General features: G+C 39.8%; 2 protein-coding genes across 2 annotated transcripts in view; both read left to right on the top strand.

Moving 5' to 3' along the window:
- Window positions 1-5,142: 5,142 nt before the first annotated feature.
- Window positions 5,143-6,637, top strand: LOC103998165 (zinc finger protein 8-like). The gene has a single exon (XM_009419557.3). It carries the CDS (start codon window positions 5,590-5,592, stop codon window positions 6,415-6,417), a length of 828 nt encoding a protein of 275 aa, XP_009417832.2. The 5' UTR covers window positions 5,143-5,589; the 3' UTR covers window positions 6,418-6,637.
- An 8,286-nt stretch (window positions 6,638-14,923) lies between these two features.
- LOC135583769 (kinesin-like protein KIN-7D, chloroplastic) overlaps window positions 14,924-17,371 on the top strand; it is a 36,665-nt gene continuing 34,217 nt past the window's right edge. The window contains exons 1-3 of the mRNA XM_065083041.1: window positions 14,924-15,504; window positions 15,593-15,690; window positions 16,901-16,990. Coding sequence (XP_064939113.1) covers window positions 15,257-15,504; window positions 15,593-15,690; window positions 16,901-16,990 — 436 coding nt within the window. The 5' untranslated portion in view covers window positions 14,924-15,256. The remainder of the gene's footprint in view (window positions 15,505-15,592; window positions 15,691-16,900; window positions 16,991-17,371) is intronic.

Here is a 17,371-nt window from a genome sequence, read left to right as displayed (position 1 = left end):
TGAGATGATGATGCCTTCAAAGTGGCTCCATAAGAGGGAATACATTAGCATCGGTACTTGAACCGATTTGCATCACTCGTATGGCTTGCCAACTCTCAGGTTTTTTCTCCATCCCGCTGCACATCCGGCAACTGTAGAACTCATGTTGCAGTAACACGAGGCAAGAAAGAGACAAGAAGCACTCGAGCAGAGCAGAGTGTTGTTGTCGAGGACCACTTCTAATAATGAACATGGCGAGCACCTTGTCGATGAGCATGTTGCCTTTGGCACCACTTCCTGAGTTCTTGCATTGCTAAGCTCAACACATCAGCTAATGAACCGATGGAGTACGACCTTTGTTTAGGAATGTTATTCGTCTGATTTAAGATATCATGTGGCATCTGTTCTGTCGAGTCCTCTCTTTACTTGAGGGAGACCCAATGGTTCATATCATCATCATCTCCTTGTCCCCAATAAATGAAGGGGACCATCTCATCCGTAAGGAATTGAAATTATGGCTGGTACATTATTCATGTGCACATTCCTAACCTTCACATGCCAAGGTTTATAGCCCCGAGTATTTCTTTTTTTTAGCTGATCGTGCATTTCGAGTAGATTGCCTCGGGAGAATCGACCGATGTACTAAAAGATAAATCGGTGAGCGTAAAAAATAATTATTAAAGTGTTAGTTGAGTAAATGGTTGGTGTTTCATATTGGCACCACGGAGTGTTGGCAATCGGCTTAGACTAGATGGTTATATAACTTAGTTATGCTAGTTATAGGTATTATGTAAGTCAATCATATGAGTTATGTGATATTATACATCCTCTTTTTACTTATTGTATAGTTAATATATTTTTATTTTATATTATTTATTATATATATTATAATGTTACATATATTATGATATAATTCAATGAGAATCAAATCATGATGAGATCACGATAATGAGTCTGATTCGTCTTTAAACACATGGTATAAATAATCTCGGTCATAGATTACTCGATAGGGACATCGAGATAACAAGATAGACTAGTGTGCTGTATACCCGTCCATATGATGGAGGCGGTTGGTCTCATAGTTACTCGTATAGGAAAACTAGGAATACGATGTAGGTGCTCATTGGAGAATGAGTTTATTGATCGATCTGCACACGAAATGCTGGATAGTTGATGATATCTTATTGTTAGACAGCAATTATATTGTCCTAGTGGCGGTCTTTAGACTTGAGACACCAAGGATATTCTGTATGAGTACTTCACTCTTTGATACCAGATTTATATGCTTGAAAGTTCTAGATCTAGCATAGTTTGTCATTATGAGTGATAGCCAACTTTACGAGGGTAATTGAGTATCGATAGGGGATCATCCACTCTCGATGTCATGAGATGAATATCCTATGTGTTTTTGCTCAAACAAATTTTTGGCTAAGGTCATTCGATTGAGAGAGAAAGAGTTTTCAGAAGAATCTGATTTCAACAAGGCTTGAGTAGAAATTGTATGAGTTTGACAGCATCATGTATGGAATATGATCTATAAAATATTAGATTGATAAGGGATTATAGATATATGATAATTTAGGACAGATAGGTTCAATAGATTGGATTCCTTGGTATCATTTGAGAATTATAGCACAATGGATTTGTACGTCCACAATTGATGAGTCAAGTGAATTATTATAGAGATAATAATTTACTAAACTAGAAGGAGTTCTAACATGTATGACTCATGACTAGCTCAATATTAGACATAAAAGGTCACACGCATCTGATAAGTGTTGCGACGAGTAGAGGTTCATATATAAGATATCTGTTGGAGCCTCTATCTTATTAGATATCCAAGAAACCTATGAATTATTGGATCCTATGAATGAGATCCAATAAAAGTCAATAAGAAATTATTCGGTAGAGATCCACTAATCTAAGATGTTTGGGTAGTTGAATAAAAATCTAGTATCCAATAGAGCTGGATCTATTATGGTAAGTTTATAGAGATCTCTATAAATAAGAGGGAACCAAAGGGCTATAAGCTAAATCCCTTTTGGCTGTCACCTCCTATACTCCTATCTTCTTCTCCTCCTCAGCCCCTATTTGAGGCGTGTGGATAGCAAGAAGGGCTGACCCCTTCTTGATCACGTGGTGTGCGTGGAAAGAAAAATTATGCAGTAATTTGAAGAGCATTTTCATAGTCCTTGATGTATGAATCACCACTAGAGAGAAGGATAATTAGCTTTCTTCATTCTCTTCTATAAATCTATAGGATTTCAAGGATATATGATATCTCTAGGTAACGACGTCTTTCATATATTCACAGTTTTTTGATTTTACGATTCTTGCATAACAATCTTTACACGACAATGAAACCTTATTTTTCTGTAAGAAATTTTAAATTTTTTTTTTTTTCTGTTCTTCCACTGCGCATATGACAGATCGATATCATAGTGCTAGTAATCATATTGCTCAAACTAAAGTGCTATAACTTGATTCCACGTACGACATAGGTTGTTTACTAAAAGTATTACTGGTATCTTTGATTTTAGATATATTTTTATTATTTACTTCATGTTTTATGTGTTTAGTATACCTATAAATACCTCACCAACCTATAATGCTTTCATAAAAAACACAAATATAAAGGAGAAAATTATAAAAAAAATATAAAACTTTAAGACTATACAAATACGTTTCTTTTGGGTGTCAGATAATTATGATCTAATTAAATAGAAAACGAACGAGAATAGAATTGGAGTGATATTAGTTAACAGAGATGACATAAATTTTGTGTTGTATTTAAAATATTTAAGTGAAAGCAAGATATTCTTCTCCTTGCATCTGTCCCTTCATCAGCACCAAGATTAATAATAATGATAAATATTCAAGTTTTTGAGTTTTGGGGATATATATAATTATAATTTTAAGATTATGTAATTTTTACCAAATATTCAGTAGTTAGGTTACATAATTGAATCATTGGACTCACTTACAAGAACATGAACTGTAATTTATTGTCCCCAGTACAGTACACCTCTTATCTGTTACCTTTGGATGTTGTTGTAGTGGTCCTTTACTTCACACTCGCTCTCCTCCTAATGCCATGATCGTTGTGGGCCCTTAAGAAAGGCCATCAGTCCTTAAAGGACGGAGCCCTACCTTTGTCGCAGAGAGATGGAGGTGATGAAGACTGCTGCGTCATCCGTTCAAGTTCCATGTGTGCCGATCTCTCCCACATGTATCATGTACGCAAGTCACTGCAGCTAGCAGATTGATGTCCTCACGGCATCCACTTGGATGCAGTATCCAAAGCCACCCGATCGTATCTTAGGCTGAGAGCACAGTGATGAGGCTGCACTGTTTGAGAACATTCATAAGGAGCTGATCATTCCATCCACTTCTCATGATTGCTTCTTCTGCTCCATACGATACATGACCAAGCTGGATCCATCGTCTCTCTCTCTCTCTCTCTCTCTCTCCTTCTGCGATGCTCCCCCTATCCTTAATGTCTAAGCACTCTCGGTGACTTCATCTTGGAGATGCTTTCACTTATGTGGTCCTTAGATTGGGGTTCACCCGACAGCACTATCACCCCATGTCTTGAGAAGAACACCTAAGCTTTTGAGAGCCAGGCCTATCCAACACTGACACTGTTACCAATAGGGAACAATCACACTCAAAGTCTGGATCCCATGGGGACGTGTAAGAAATCTTAACTCCCGACTCTGATGGATCTAATGACATCCTATGTTGTCTCACCTGGCGTGAGCTTGTGGTGAGCTAGCTAGGCTAGGCAGGCCACCGAGACAAACTTTGGTTTTGAGGGGGCTATAAGCGATCATGATCATAGGAGTTGGTGATCGGTGTTAATACCTGAGGCACCTTTCTTGGATATAGAAGAAGGGGGGGAGTAGCTCTCACGAGGACAGTGCCAGAATTATGAGAGAGAGAGAAGCCCAAGGTTTGAGACATGGAAAGATGGTTGTGTGACAGCGACCAGTCTTTTGTGGCAGAGAAGGGTCAATGGAGAAGGTGAAGCGGTTGTGAAGGTAGGAATAATTACAAAAATGGTCAGACAATTCATGCCTACAACACGAATTTTGACAAGGCATGCATACAAGTCAAAGAAGATTTCACACTTCAGTCCTTTCTGACTTGTTTTGTGATGCTTGCGAGTATTAGACTGCGTATTTCCAGTAACCCGATACAGAATTGTTGGTTCGATCTCATGCTCTACGCGTCGTCGGCTGAGATACATCAGTGTGTATTTGTTTCGCCGCTGATCCAGACGAAGTGAGTTGCCTGGAAAATGAGATGCATGTACTGCTTCCTCGAAACTTCAAAGGTCTTGTTGTTACTCCACGGTTGCCGTGCCGTCATCATGATATTACTTACTACTTCCGCCTGAGCTTATACAAGACGGCAGCGAGGCTCAAATATCAAGTCCTTCCAATACGTACAAGCCTAAACCATTTTACACGCACGCCAAGGCCAGATAACTACTTCCCACTGCTACCAAACACCGGAAACTGAAGCTTTTTCGAGCTGTAAAAAAGGCTACGCCGTTCGAAAAAGAGAGAGAGAGGAAAGGTCGATGGGTTGGACAAAAGCATTCCAGGTTTCCTCCGGTAAACGACATCGTACTATAACCATCGGTCACCGAGCAAACCTTATATGTCCCAAATCAACTAACAACCCTCCATTTCTATCTCCATCAGAGATCTCTCATGATGCTCCAAAATCTAGCTTTAGTGCCATTCCTACAAAAGCAGCACATACGTGATAGATATGTGAACCCAGCACATTCAACAAGTCAATATCAGGTGATCGATCCTGTGGGTGTCACAGCTCTGTTTATTTGCCTCAAAATCGTTCTTGAACCATTACATATACATATCATATATAGGGTTTCTTATCCTTTCTAATCTAATTCAAGCTATTCTGAGTGAAGTATGACGAGCAACTGTTACGGAGCTGACCAAGTCTCCCGGCTCATAGTTTTACATGGATGTTAAGAGGGGACTGCTTTTTCAGTGAAGGCTTATTCAAATCACTACAACTCACCCTTCCAATCATGCACACATTCCAGGACCACTTACAACACTGATACAACGAGACAGAGAGAGAGAGAGAGAGAGAGAGAGAGAGAGAGATGATGATGATGATGATGAAAGATAATCACGTTTCCAGGTGATCCCCACTGGAGTGATGGCTAGCCATGCGAGGAAACCAGTGTCACAAAGCATGTAGGTAAACAGAACACGAAGAACAAGATGATGAGGTGATGGGAGTAAGGTTGTGCATATGTAGTAGTAGCATGCAGCAGTAACAGCAGCGGTAGTACTTTGGAAGTGGTTTGAGGAGCCAAAAGCCTCTCTTTAGTTTGGCATCAGCCCTTGTCAGCCCTATCCCCATATTTGACCCCACATCATATTTGGTATCTCCTCTTCTACCTCTTTCACTCTTGAAGACTTTGTGAACCATGACTACTGGAGTGTAGAAGAAACACCAAAGTTCCCTTCCCTTCCTTCCCTTCTCTTGGGCACTGCCGCAATCTTATACCTCCTTCCCTACATACAGCGTGGTCGATCGATTGGACTCAGCTCGGAGGCGGCAGCGATGAGCCAGCAAGATGCACAGAGCTCCATGAGGGTCACCGTCGACTCCTTCTCAAAACTCCCCTTCATCCGTGCCTTACCGGCTGCCGAGAACACATCCAACGGTAGTAGCGCGGCCATCCGGCTGTTCGGCATCGACTTCCCCACGGATCCTGATGCATCATCACAAGATGGCTCCTTCAACGATCCTCCCTCTACCACTGAAACCAGTAACACCCAGCAGAGCGCCGCCAACGCAATCGCCAACACCGACAGTGGAGAGAGCGCCAAGAAGTTCGAGTGCCACTACTGCTGCCGCAAGTTCCCGACGTCGCAAGCCCTTGGCGGGCACCAGAACGCCCACAAGCGGGAGCGCCAGCATGCGAAACGAGCCCATCTCCACTCGGCTATGGCCAGCCAACACTACCACCATCCCAGCTTCGTCTACGGCTACCTCAACTACCGCAATCTGTGCTCCGCCCCCTCTACCGCCCGCTTTGACCATCCACCACCACCGAACTACCCTTCTTGGACCACCACCGCCCCTCCCATCAACCCCGCGGCTCGCTTCTACGGCGGTTTAGGTTCCTCATCTCAGCCCGTAAACGGTAGCCCGATCCCCGAGCCATGGAGAATGCCAGTGCATGGCTGTACCGCAAGCTTCCAGGAAGACTATCCACCCGCGCCACCTTCGTTTGGAGGGAGAGACACGAAGGAGGTGGCCGTGGAAGGAGGCGGTGGTACTGTCGGCTTCTGTTCCTCTTCCTCTTCTTCTTTGGCTTCCCAAAAGGACCAAAGTGGGCTTGATTCAGCCTCCAAGAATGGTTTGAGTTTGGATTTGCGTTTGTGATTGATTCATAGCAGTCCGGATAGCAAATATTTCGTTGATGAATTGCATGTCTCTCTTAATTCTCCATCACATACAACTTTTCTCTCACTCTCACAATCATATTTATTGCTTCCTCATTTGTAGTAAAGAAACTGGAATGTTATCACCTCTTCCATGGTTAGAATTTAGCCGAACCAAAGATCAGCATAGATATCGGACATGGCCATCATGCTTTTGTTCAGAGATTGTCAGCTTGAAGTGGTCCCATTCATTATCAAGAAATTTCTTAAGCTATCTATCATTATGAGTTGTTTAGAATCCAATCATGCATCTTGCTTGTTTATTTTCTCATGAAATGATAGCCAGAATCTATGTTGTAGTGTCTGCATAATTCCATTGTACTTCTATTTTATGTGTCCTTTTACCTGCACATTATTACTCTCCTTGAATTTTAGTCATGAAGCCGATGAGACTAATTCAGAACGTAATTGTTGCTTTCAGCCCAGTTGCAGTGGAATTAACTATAAGATCATCATCATCACACTCTTGCAGTTTGATTAAAGTTCAGCATCAATACACACAACTTATATTCGACATCTTGTTTAACTTATTAAAATCTTCTTCTTGAGATACTCGGTTGCTCCTATTCTTGTTCATTCTTCCTCAATAGTATGCTGCTTGGACCTTTCTGCATTTGTACGCTTGCATCGAAGACACCCAACCAAGAGACTAAATTAGTCGAAATGCAATAGGAACATACATGTTTGAATCAATATTTTAATCCACATTATTGGAAAATATTCACGGGCGACGATGAGAGATATTGATTTTTGTTGAATTGGTGTTTGACTCAGACTCATTATTCATAAGAGTCTAACGCATATCAAGTACTGCACAGTGATTATTACATTGTTGCTCTAATGTTCACGTAGAATGAGTAACTGAGAGAATGATATCAATATCTTTCTCCAAGAATATATGTAGAGAGAGAACTTTTCCAGTGAGGGTTTTCTATTTCACATGCAGTACGTTTACAAACCCCTTTTTGGTTGGTACTCTCTGGTAACACATGCAGTAGATGGATTGATATTACATATATCCTGCTGAAGAACTGAAACACAGACACAGTCAGTCAGACATTTCAAACTTGAAACTGGATTGTCATGAAATGCATAGAAGATAAAGCATGTTCTTGGCTGCATGGTGGGTCAGACATCTTAAGTGAGCCTGGAAGACCAACCTGCCACCATCTGATACATTATGCCATAAGATAGCTACGGATCATTGAATGATTTCCTCTAAATGTGAGCTCTGCCACCTCTTCTGCAAGCGACACTGCTGTAACTGCAACGTATACAGTAGTTTAATACGGCAGCATCTCCCCAAAACGCACACATACACACACCGGAGAGGGGAAAGGAAAATGGCATTGCGATATCGAGTCCCGAAGCTTTTGCATGACAACAACTCCGATGAATCCATCCGTGACTTGGAATAAAAACAATCCTAATGATAGAGAGGATAGAGCGTAAGTTGAGGACAAAACACAAGGTTATGATTATTCTGAATCTTATTTTCCTTTCTTTCTTTTTTTTTGGGTTGTTTCAAGCAACTCTTCTAACTACAAGCAGGTTTCTGTGTACATATTCTACTAATTACTTCTCTTTCCAGCAGCTCCAATTTATCTCTGACCAACATTTCAATCCGAACCAAGAACAAGACCCAAGACCTGCTACAGATCTAATTGGTTCCAGCTGGTGTGTGTGTGTGTGTGTGTGTGTCTCACAACAATTGAGGCTAAGATGTTCCTATCGATATTGAGGTTTCATCCACAAAATCCTTTAGGCAGTGAAGTGAAAGTGGTATCATTAAATGAGATGCCTTTGTTTCTTGCATGACAGTGTAAGGTGATGGATGCATTGGGGAGACCTGCAGGAATGGCTCTTCTTTACTTGAGCAGTGCATGGCATTGGGACCTGAAGGTTTTGGACGCCACCGAATACCTTGGAACCTCTCCTGCCCGTTGGTCATCGAGGAGGCAATGGACTTACCATTGTCTAAGACTTAGTAGATGATCAACCTCTGATCATCTAATAACCACAAAATAAATGGAAACTGACATGATTGATCATGCCATGCATATTATTCCATATTGTTGATAATTATATGTGCATGTTGGTTACCACTGTTGCAAGATTTATACCTGCGGTTGATAATGTTGTGGTGATAATATATAACTATAGTCTTAACAATCGTATGTAAAGGTTTATCTATTACTATTTTTTCTATATAGAAAAATAATAATAGAGAATCTTGCCTTTTAAAAAATAAATAATAAATAATTTCACTCCATAAATACTATCAATTATAGTAATATACCATGCATGCTTTATCTTGTAAAAGCAACCATAGCAACATATGATTTTTTTTTACAAAACAAAAAAAAAGTATACAATCTCGTTCACTTGAGCACGAACCAAAAATTGAAGTCTAGAGTAAATAAATTATTTTAAAGATAATAATTTTTTTGATCTTAGCATAATTAGATAGTCAATTAGCGACATAATTTTTTTCACGGAATATATGCATTATTTTACAACAATCAATAGCAGATATCAGATAAAAAGTATCGCTAACAATATTCAGAATTTTCCATAAAGGAGGGGATTATCTACTAAAAATATTAACAATGGACATAACAAAATACATCCTTAAAAGCTAAACGATGTTATTTTGAGCACTCCATAAAACCCGTAGAGCTATAGCGATAAATGCTCTTTGCAAAGATGGCATAAAATCCAACGAAAAAGAGCTTTTCTTAATCCAAAAATCAAAATATAAACATAGAGACCAAAAAGCTAATGTAACATAACATCGAAATAATAAATGATCAATTGATTCTAAATCAATGTTACAAAAGGCACATAGTTTTTGCTCATATATTCCCAACACCGTAAGCCAATCTAGTATTGGGAGGCAGTGATGGAACAACTTCCATCAAAATATCTTTACCCATCCCAAGATGACTTCGTAGTAGCTGTGCTATGACACTCGTATCTCGAAAACCAATTGTCATCACGGGTAGTGTTGGGCATGTGTATACTAGCAACTCTTGTTAACAAGTGAAGAGCCAAATAACTCTTGTCGAAGAGGAGAGTTCTATCTTCCATTACATATCAAATAAAAAACCATATTGAGTTAATATATCATATCAACATTAAAAAAGATAGGCTTGAGATTAATAGAGACATCAAAAATCCAAAAATCAAAGAAAATGATAGTGGAAGTATTGGATCCAATAAGCCTTGAAAAACCAAATCTAAATTTTAAGATTTAAGGAAAAGGCACCAGGCCCAACTATATTTTCCATGCATGAATAAATTTCAAAGATCAACCATAGCATATTTAGTCCTCACTATTTGAACCCAGATAGAATTAACATGATTCACACATTATAAAATATATTTAGCATTCAAAGTAAATTTAATAACATATAGGTCATGAATGCCAAAACCATCCAAATGTTTTACCGGTGAAACAACATTTCAAGATAATAAACAAGATAATAAATGAAAGTCAATGCCAAAAAATCATTGAACGATACTATTAATATTCTCAATAACATAATTATACTAGTTATAGGTATCATGTAAATCAATCATGTGATGACATTTGTGATACACTGTACAATCTTTTTTATTATTATTATGACACTTACTTTATATTAGATGAGGAATATATTGTGATGTTCTTATATCTATATAATGAGAATTGAATTATAATAAGATTATGATAATGAGACTAATTCATCTTTAAACACAGACCTTAAATATTTTTAGTCATATGTTACTCAAGAGGAACATCGTGATAACTGGGCAGACTGATGTGCTATATATTCGTTGGAGGCAACTAATCTCATAGCTGTTTGTGTGGGGATATTAGGGATATAACGTAAATACTCATTGGAGAATGAGTTCACTTAATGATTCACTTACGGAATGTTGGATGGTTAATGATATCTCATCGTTAGACAATGATTCTGTAGTCTCAATTGTTTATCCGGTCATTAGAATTGAGATACCAAGGATGTTTTGTTTGAGTACTCTATTCTTTGATACCAGACTTACAGGTTTGGAAGTTCAATACAACCGGTCATTGAGAATGACAATCAACTTTACGAAGGTAATTCAATGTCAATAGAGGATCATCCACTCTCGGTATAATGAGAAGAATATTCTAAGTGTTCTCGTTTAGGTAAATCCATGACTAGGGTCAATCGGATTAAGAGAATTTGATAAGAGCGAGATTTAGATTGAGAGAAAATGAGTTCTTTAGGAGAATCCGATAAGAAAGAGACTCGAATCAATTTCGTATGAGCATAACAATACCATGCCTGTATGCGATCTCTTAGATATTAAATGGATGATGGATTATAAATATACAGTAACCGAGAGCAGACATGTCCAATAGATTAGATCCCCTTGTACCATTTGGGGACTATAACATAATGACATAGTACATCCATAGTTGATGAGTTAAGTGAATTATTATGAAGATAATAATTTACTAAGTCATGAGGAGTTATGAGTCAAAAGGGATTCTGACATGTACAACTCACAATCAGCTCAGTATTGGACCTAGAGGGTCACACACATATAATTGATAACATGACGAATATAGGATTAGATATAAGATATCTAATAAGCCTCTATTTTAATAGATTTATTGAATGAGACCCAATAGAGCTTAGAATGATTATTGGATGAAGATTCAATACCCACTAAGAAGGATCATGGATTAATTGGATGAAAATCCAATACCCATTAAGAAAGATCAATTAAGGTTTAATAAATGAAGCTCTCTATAAATAGGGATTGGAGCTCAAAGGGTTATAGGTTGGACCTCTATAGTCGTCAACTTCCTCATCTCCTCCCCCCTTCTTTCTCTTGTCGTTCAACCCTCTTTATGGTGTGAGAGGATTGTAAGAGAGACTGATCCCTCCTTGTTTGCTATTGTATGATGGTGTGCGATCACAAGGAAAGAATACATTGTACGAGGAGGTACGTCATTACTGTGTCTATCATGTGGATCACCGCTAAAGAGGAGTTCGCGAGAGCTCCTTTATTCACGGAGTAGGATCTGCGATCTTAGGAGATATACGAGTTCTCCTAAACGAGAATATCTCACACCCCCAATACAGTTTTTGATTTTTGAGTTATACGTTTCCGATCATTATATGACAATCCGATAAATATAAAAAATTAAATTTTTTTTTCTTTTTTACTGTCCATGCGAGACTGTCTAAGCTTTGTCAACACACACTGTTTGAAATCCGACGAACAATAAATATTTTGGTTAACTTTCATATTAAAGATGCTTTCAAAAATTTTGGATATGAATAATATTTTCATTAGAGTTACTGATTCGTACATAAACCATATCATCAACTATAATAGATGACAGAGTTTAAAAGTTCGTATAGAGCAGAAAGACGTTATACACTTCTCAGCATAAACATGCTTTAAAAGAAAAAGGTAAATTTATCTTACAAAAGTAACCACTGATATTTTACCTATTGATGACAATTATAAGAATAAATACGATAATCATAGCTCACACACATTCTCCGGCAGAGTTTCGAGAAAAGCTTAGAGAGAGGAAAGAGAAATGCTATTTACAATCGATGCTTTTCTGTTAAGATGACCACTGACATGATTGTTTTATCTTTTATTTCACTAGATGATTATTAAAGAAATAATGATTTAACCCTTATCAAAACAAAGATACGGGCATAACAGGGAACATTGTCCACAAGTAAAAAGAACCATTATTTTCACTCAAAATCTCCATTTAACTTTGTCATGTTACAGTTTAGACTCTAACCTGAGTAGTTGATGAGAAACACATTGGCTACATTCCTCCTAATTCTCTTGCTCTCCTTAAGGCCTAAGTCGTGATAGACAGATCCTTCAATTATCCTACGTATGATATTTTCTCTGCACGAGCTTTAAGGCAAGAATTAATCGGATAGTAGATATGTATAATTATCCTTATAGTTGTAAGGCCGTAACTGTGACAAGGATAATCATATTAATATTAATATATTTAATACTATGTTAATGTGGATGTTTTGGAAATATTGAAAATGATTTAGGAATTAACTCTTAGTTGTTGATCCGGTATCGTCCACGTGGACATAATCAAATAGACATGATGGCACGGACGTGGAACCTTAAGTCTGATGTGGTGTGCAACACACGTGTGGCCTCGGACTCAGGCGGGTAGTCGCCCCTTATGTACAAAATGACATCACATAATATAGTCACTTTGGAAAGCCCAGGTAAGTGCCGCTCGATGTCGATCCGTGCAAGTCGATCGACGCTCGCATGAAAGCTTAAGCTGGTTGCCCGAGGAGCCGATCATAGTTAATGGACCATATACGATCAACTCATCCTCGCATGTATAAAAGCCAACCCTCCCTGATCGGTAAGAGGAGGATTTTTTTTCCAAAAAACTTAACTCATCTAAACTACGTAGTGCTAACTTAATCTTCAGATGGGCCAAGTCTATCTAGGCCTGTGTGCAGAAGCCTGACAACGATGAAGCAGAAGAATCGCGTGCAGAGCCAACCTCGAGCTCAACCCGACCCGACGAATGCCTCATCGCAGGGACGATCCTGAATATTAACGATCAAATCGAGCCATGCTGACACCTCAACCACGGTTATAGAAGTTCTTAATAGTTGTTAGATTATTCTCTTGTGGTGGGTTTGTGGATGAAAAATAGGAAATGCTGTTCTAACCCAAATTGAATAAAACCTTTTATTTTCTTCCTCCGCTCATATTGGAAACCTAATCTATCGTTCCAACTCCACAAATCACATAATGAACCGAAGCGGAACCAACTTTGTACATTTGCTTCTGTCTTGCATGCTTGCTTTTGTAGACTCAGAATCTATCTATACGTCTAAATTATCGATATGACGTGTACAATCTAATGAGTCTCGTCAGACTACGGACATACGAAGAAGCCGTGTGGTGCCATCCACGTGATGCCAAAGTGGCCACCGTATGGCACGTGCAAGGCAGCAACCGAGTCCCACGTGGTTTCCCTGTACGTGTATGCATGCACTTGCTCTGTTATTTGGTCTCCGTCAAGTCTAATGCTGCTAATAGAATAGCAGCATTCGTATTCATGCAACGCCGTTGGCATCGGCCAAACGTTACAGTCCAATTCCATTACCAATCAAAGACACGCATCAAACGTCGTGCATAATGATTTTATATGGTCAAATCGGATCTTGTCGGTAGGACTTCGCCCACTTGATTTTGACTTAACCAATTTTTAAACGAGAACTTAAAGCTGTTCTCCAAAGCTTTTAATCATTTCCTTGTGTTCATGGCCATGGCATTTAGATTCCGAAGGAAGTAAGAGACACCCATAATAAGTTGGACAGGAGGAATACTTTGGTTGCAGCGAATCGTTTGGTAATAGCCACTTCAAATTTAAAACGAAAGATGGGATGTGGGCTGCAGTCTCATCAAAGTTAATATTGGTTTAAAGGACTATATATCCAGCTGTGATGGTCTTCAAGTTTGTCTATCCACATTGTATTCATGCAAGAGTGGGTGTCTATGGCTTATGTGCTTCCCGAATATTTAATCCTCCTAATCAGTGTGTGTCTTCTGGATGTCTTAATCCATGAACGCAGTAGGGCTTACTTTCCTTGTCCCTGCAGGAAAGCACCGTTTCCAGAGAGAACCATAGATGAGACGAACAGAATGATGCATGGTCTTCATCGAATATGAGAGGTCATTTTGTCTACCTTCTGTTCAATGGAATATGTATCTATCAATAAGTACAGATCTTTAAACGAATAAAACTCGAGCAGTTATCTCAAGCAGAAAGGATTGCTTCATCTCAGAAGGAAGGTAGGAAGGAAGACGGCTGAAGAGAGACGAGGAAAGCATAGGAGAGAGACACGTCCTTCGTTACTCGGTTCCGGTTCCTCCCAGTTGATCCTCCGGACCACCTTACGTTCGTCTTCCTCCGCCAATATGACGGTCGCCGTGGTCAGGAACTGACTCGTGCTTATTGTGTGGAACCGTTTGAGCAAACCGTGGCCGCGGTGCACGGAGGCGGGGGGAAGACGACGACGCGTCAACAGCGCGATGCCGTGATGTCGGGATGCGCACACCAAGGGCCGCCACGCGTCCTGTTTTGATTGGGCAATCGGGCCCCGCACTCCCGTGCTCGACTCCACGGGCGGCATGTGAACGTGCCGCACAGCGGGGATGGTGAGTTCATCTCCTTCCTCTGTGCCGCATAATGTTCCCTACGCGACCGACACTGAATCTGCCGTTCAAAGTCGAAGTTGTGGAAAGTTCGGCGTGTGATTTCTTGCCCGCATAGGGAAAAGTATGAGAAGATTCTTTGCATGACACGGCCCGCCACCACGAGCTTCCCTTTTGGTCTGCTCTCCGCTCGTATGTGGAATAAAAGGCGAGAGATCGAGTAGGTTGAGAGAGAGAGAGAGAGAGAGAGAGAGAGAGAGAGAAAGAAAGTTACCTTTTCTTTCTTTCCGTACGATTCTGCCTTGCTTTCGTGATATATCTTTCGAGTCCATGTCGCAAGAGTTGTCTTGCTTATAAGACAGAGAGAAATCCTCGACATCTCCACCCCATCTCACTGCAAATCTTCCCAGTTTTGTGAACCTCGATCGATCCCTTCTCGGATTTTGGCCAATGCAGCTCCAATTCGAGCCCGCACGCCTCTCAGATCGGGTTTCCTCGGGCTGTTGATCTCGTAGCTAAAGGGGTTGGAGCGTAACCGTCGAGGTGGGCACCGGATCGAGCTCGCCATGGCGTCGCGGCCTGATCCGAGGGGGAGGAGATCAGCGCAGGTGCCTTCCAAGCCCACCAATTCGCCGAGTTCGTCCACGACTTCGTCCTCCAGGCAGCTGCCTGAGGCCTCCGTCGACGGACAGAGCTCGCCGGCATCCTCGTCGGTCAGGGACAAGCCGCAGTACTTCTGCGCGGGCAGTGAGGCGTTCGATGCGGAGGGATCCAAAGAGAATGTGACGGTCACGGTCCGGTTCCGGCCTCTCAGGTTGGGCTTCGGATCTATTCGCCTTCTCCTCTTCACCCATTGCATGGAGGTGTTGTAGTTTGGCCTAATTTGGTTTTTCGGCGGGTAGCCCGCGTGAGATTCGTCAGGGAGAAGAGACTGCTTGGTACGCCGATGGGGATACGATTGTTCGTAGTGAGCACAATCCGTCACTGGCATATGCTTATGGTACGTGGTATGTGTGGAGTTTAATTTCTGATGCATTTGTGGTGTCTACGACTGATATAACATATTTTTACTTTCGCTGTTCGTTATCGTTACATCACTGGGTTTTGTTCAATTGGTCAATTTGGCTGTTTGCATGAGATATAATAACACGTGTTTTGGGCTGTCCGACGAGTTTATTTTGTTTCATGTTCTCACCTTGAATTGTTCAAAAGTCAAAATTTCAGATTGTTTGCTGTCAAGATGCATAATTCTCTGACCAAGTTGTAAATAACATAACCAATGAAAATATGATATTCTTTCGAAGGTAGCAACATTAAAACCATTATAGAACAACTAGTCAATTGTATAAACCAAACATGCTAGTCAACTGACTAGCAATTTACCATATTTTTAGTTTCCAAGGCAGAGATTATATTTGAATTTCTCCCATCAATGGTGGTATTGTCACATGAAATTTACTTGAACTCATCTTTGCGAGATTCAACTATTCCTTTTGTTGTTCTTGGAGATTTGTTCTGTACAGCTAACTGTATTTCACTTGCAACCATTTAAGTGCTGAGTCAACTGGAGTTTTTTTGTGCCATTCATTCATTAGATGTAGATGCATCAACACCATGTAGGTGAAAGTTTATTGTAGACATAGCCTTCAGATTTGCCAGCAAATCCTTTACCCAGTACTTGGTTCACTCTTTGCATCAAAAAGCTTTTGGTATGAAATAGTTGTGGAGGTGGTGCCCAAGTATTTGATATGATTAATTCTCTAGCTGGGGAAATGTTATTCTCAAAATAATAAATCTCACAAAAATGCCAAAGGATGGGCCATTACATCAAACAATGATGTCTACATGATTGACAATTAGTAAATAATTGCAACCCTTCTTATTATAGTGTTCTGCTATGCATTCACAACAAAGGAATATGGTTAGAGACATTCTAAAAGATCTTTGATCTCAAATATACTTTTTATGACTGGGAGGAATAGTACCAAAGAATTGAAACCGAAAGGGGAAGACATCTATGGAACTGATCCGTACAAGTATCAGTTAGTTCTGCACTTTGGTTACTTATATTAATACTATGTGTTTTGTTGTATTCTGGGCATGTTTCTGTAGAGGTTTTGAGTACTATGTCTACATGTATTTTTGTGGATCCAATTGCTAAGTGCATAAGAAAGCTTGGCTTGACTAATTGCTTTAACCTGAAACTCTAGATCGAGTGTTTGGACCTACAACAACAACACGCCATGTGTATGATGTGGCTGCTCAGCATGTTGTCAGTGGTGCTATGGAGGGTGTCAATGGTAAATATGATCTTTTGTTCTTGTTTAGTATTTTCTTTGACATTGATCTTGAAGAATGATGATTCAAGGAACATCAGGAGATCCATGCTGCTCTTGTGCATGTTATTTATATGTATATACATGCACATATGTATGTTGTGATTTATGATGGCATTAGATATTAATATTTTGGAAGAAATTCTAGCTCGTATAAAACTGAATTAGGCATGAATTTTTAACCTAGTGAACCTACTTCAGTTGCCATTAATGTCATTCTAACCACTTCCCCTTGCCCATTATATTACTAAAATTCTACGACCTACTGAAAATTGCTGTGGATACTTAATGAGTTATAGAATTAGAAGAAATGTTTCCAACAATATTATTGAAGAATTGTAGTCA

The sequence above is a fragment of the Musa acuminata genome, chromosome BXJ1-9, assembly GCF_036884655.1.
Source record: "Musa acuminata AAA Group cultivar baxijiao chromosome BXJ1-9, Cavendish_Baxijiao_AAA, whole genome shotgun sequence".
NCBI classification, from domain to species: Eukaryota; Viridiplantae; Streptophyta; class Magnoliopsida; order Zingiberales; family Musaceae; genus Musa; species Musa acuminata.
This window is presented reverse-complemented; position numbering and strand designations above follow the sequence as displayed.

What these genes read in the sequence shown, in the direction of transcription:
- LOC103998165 (XM_009419557.3), top strand. Translation starts at nt 5,590, where the DNA reads ATGAGCCAGCAAGATGCACAGAGCTCCATGAGGGTCACCGTCGACTCC.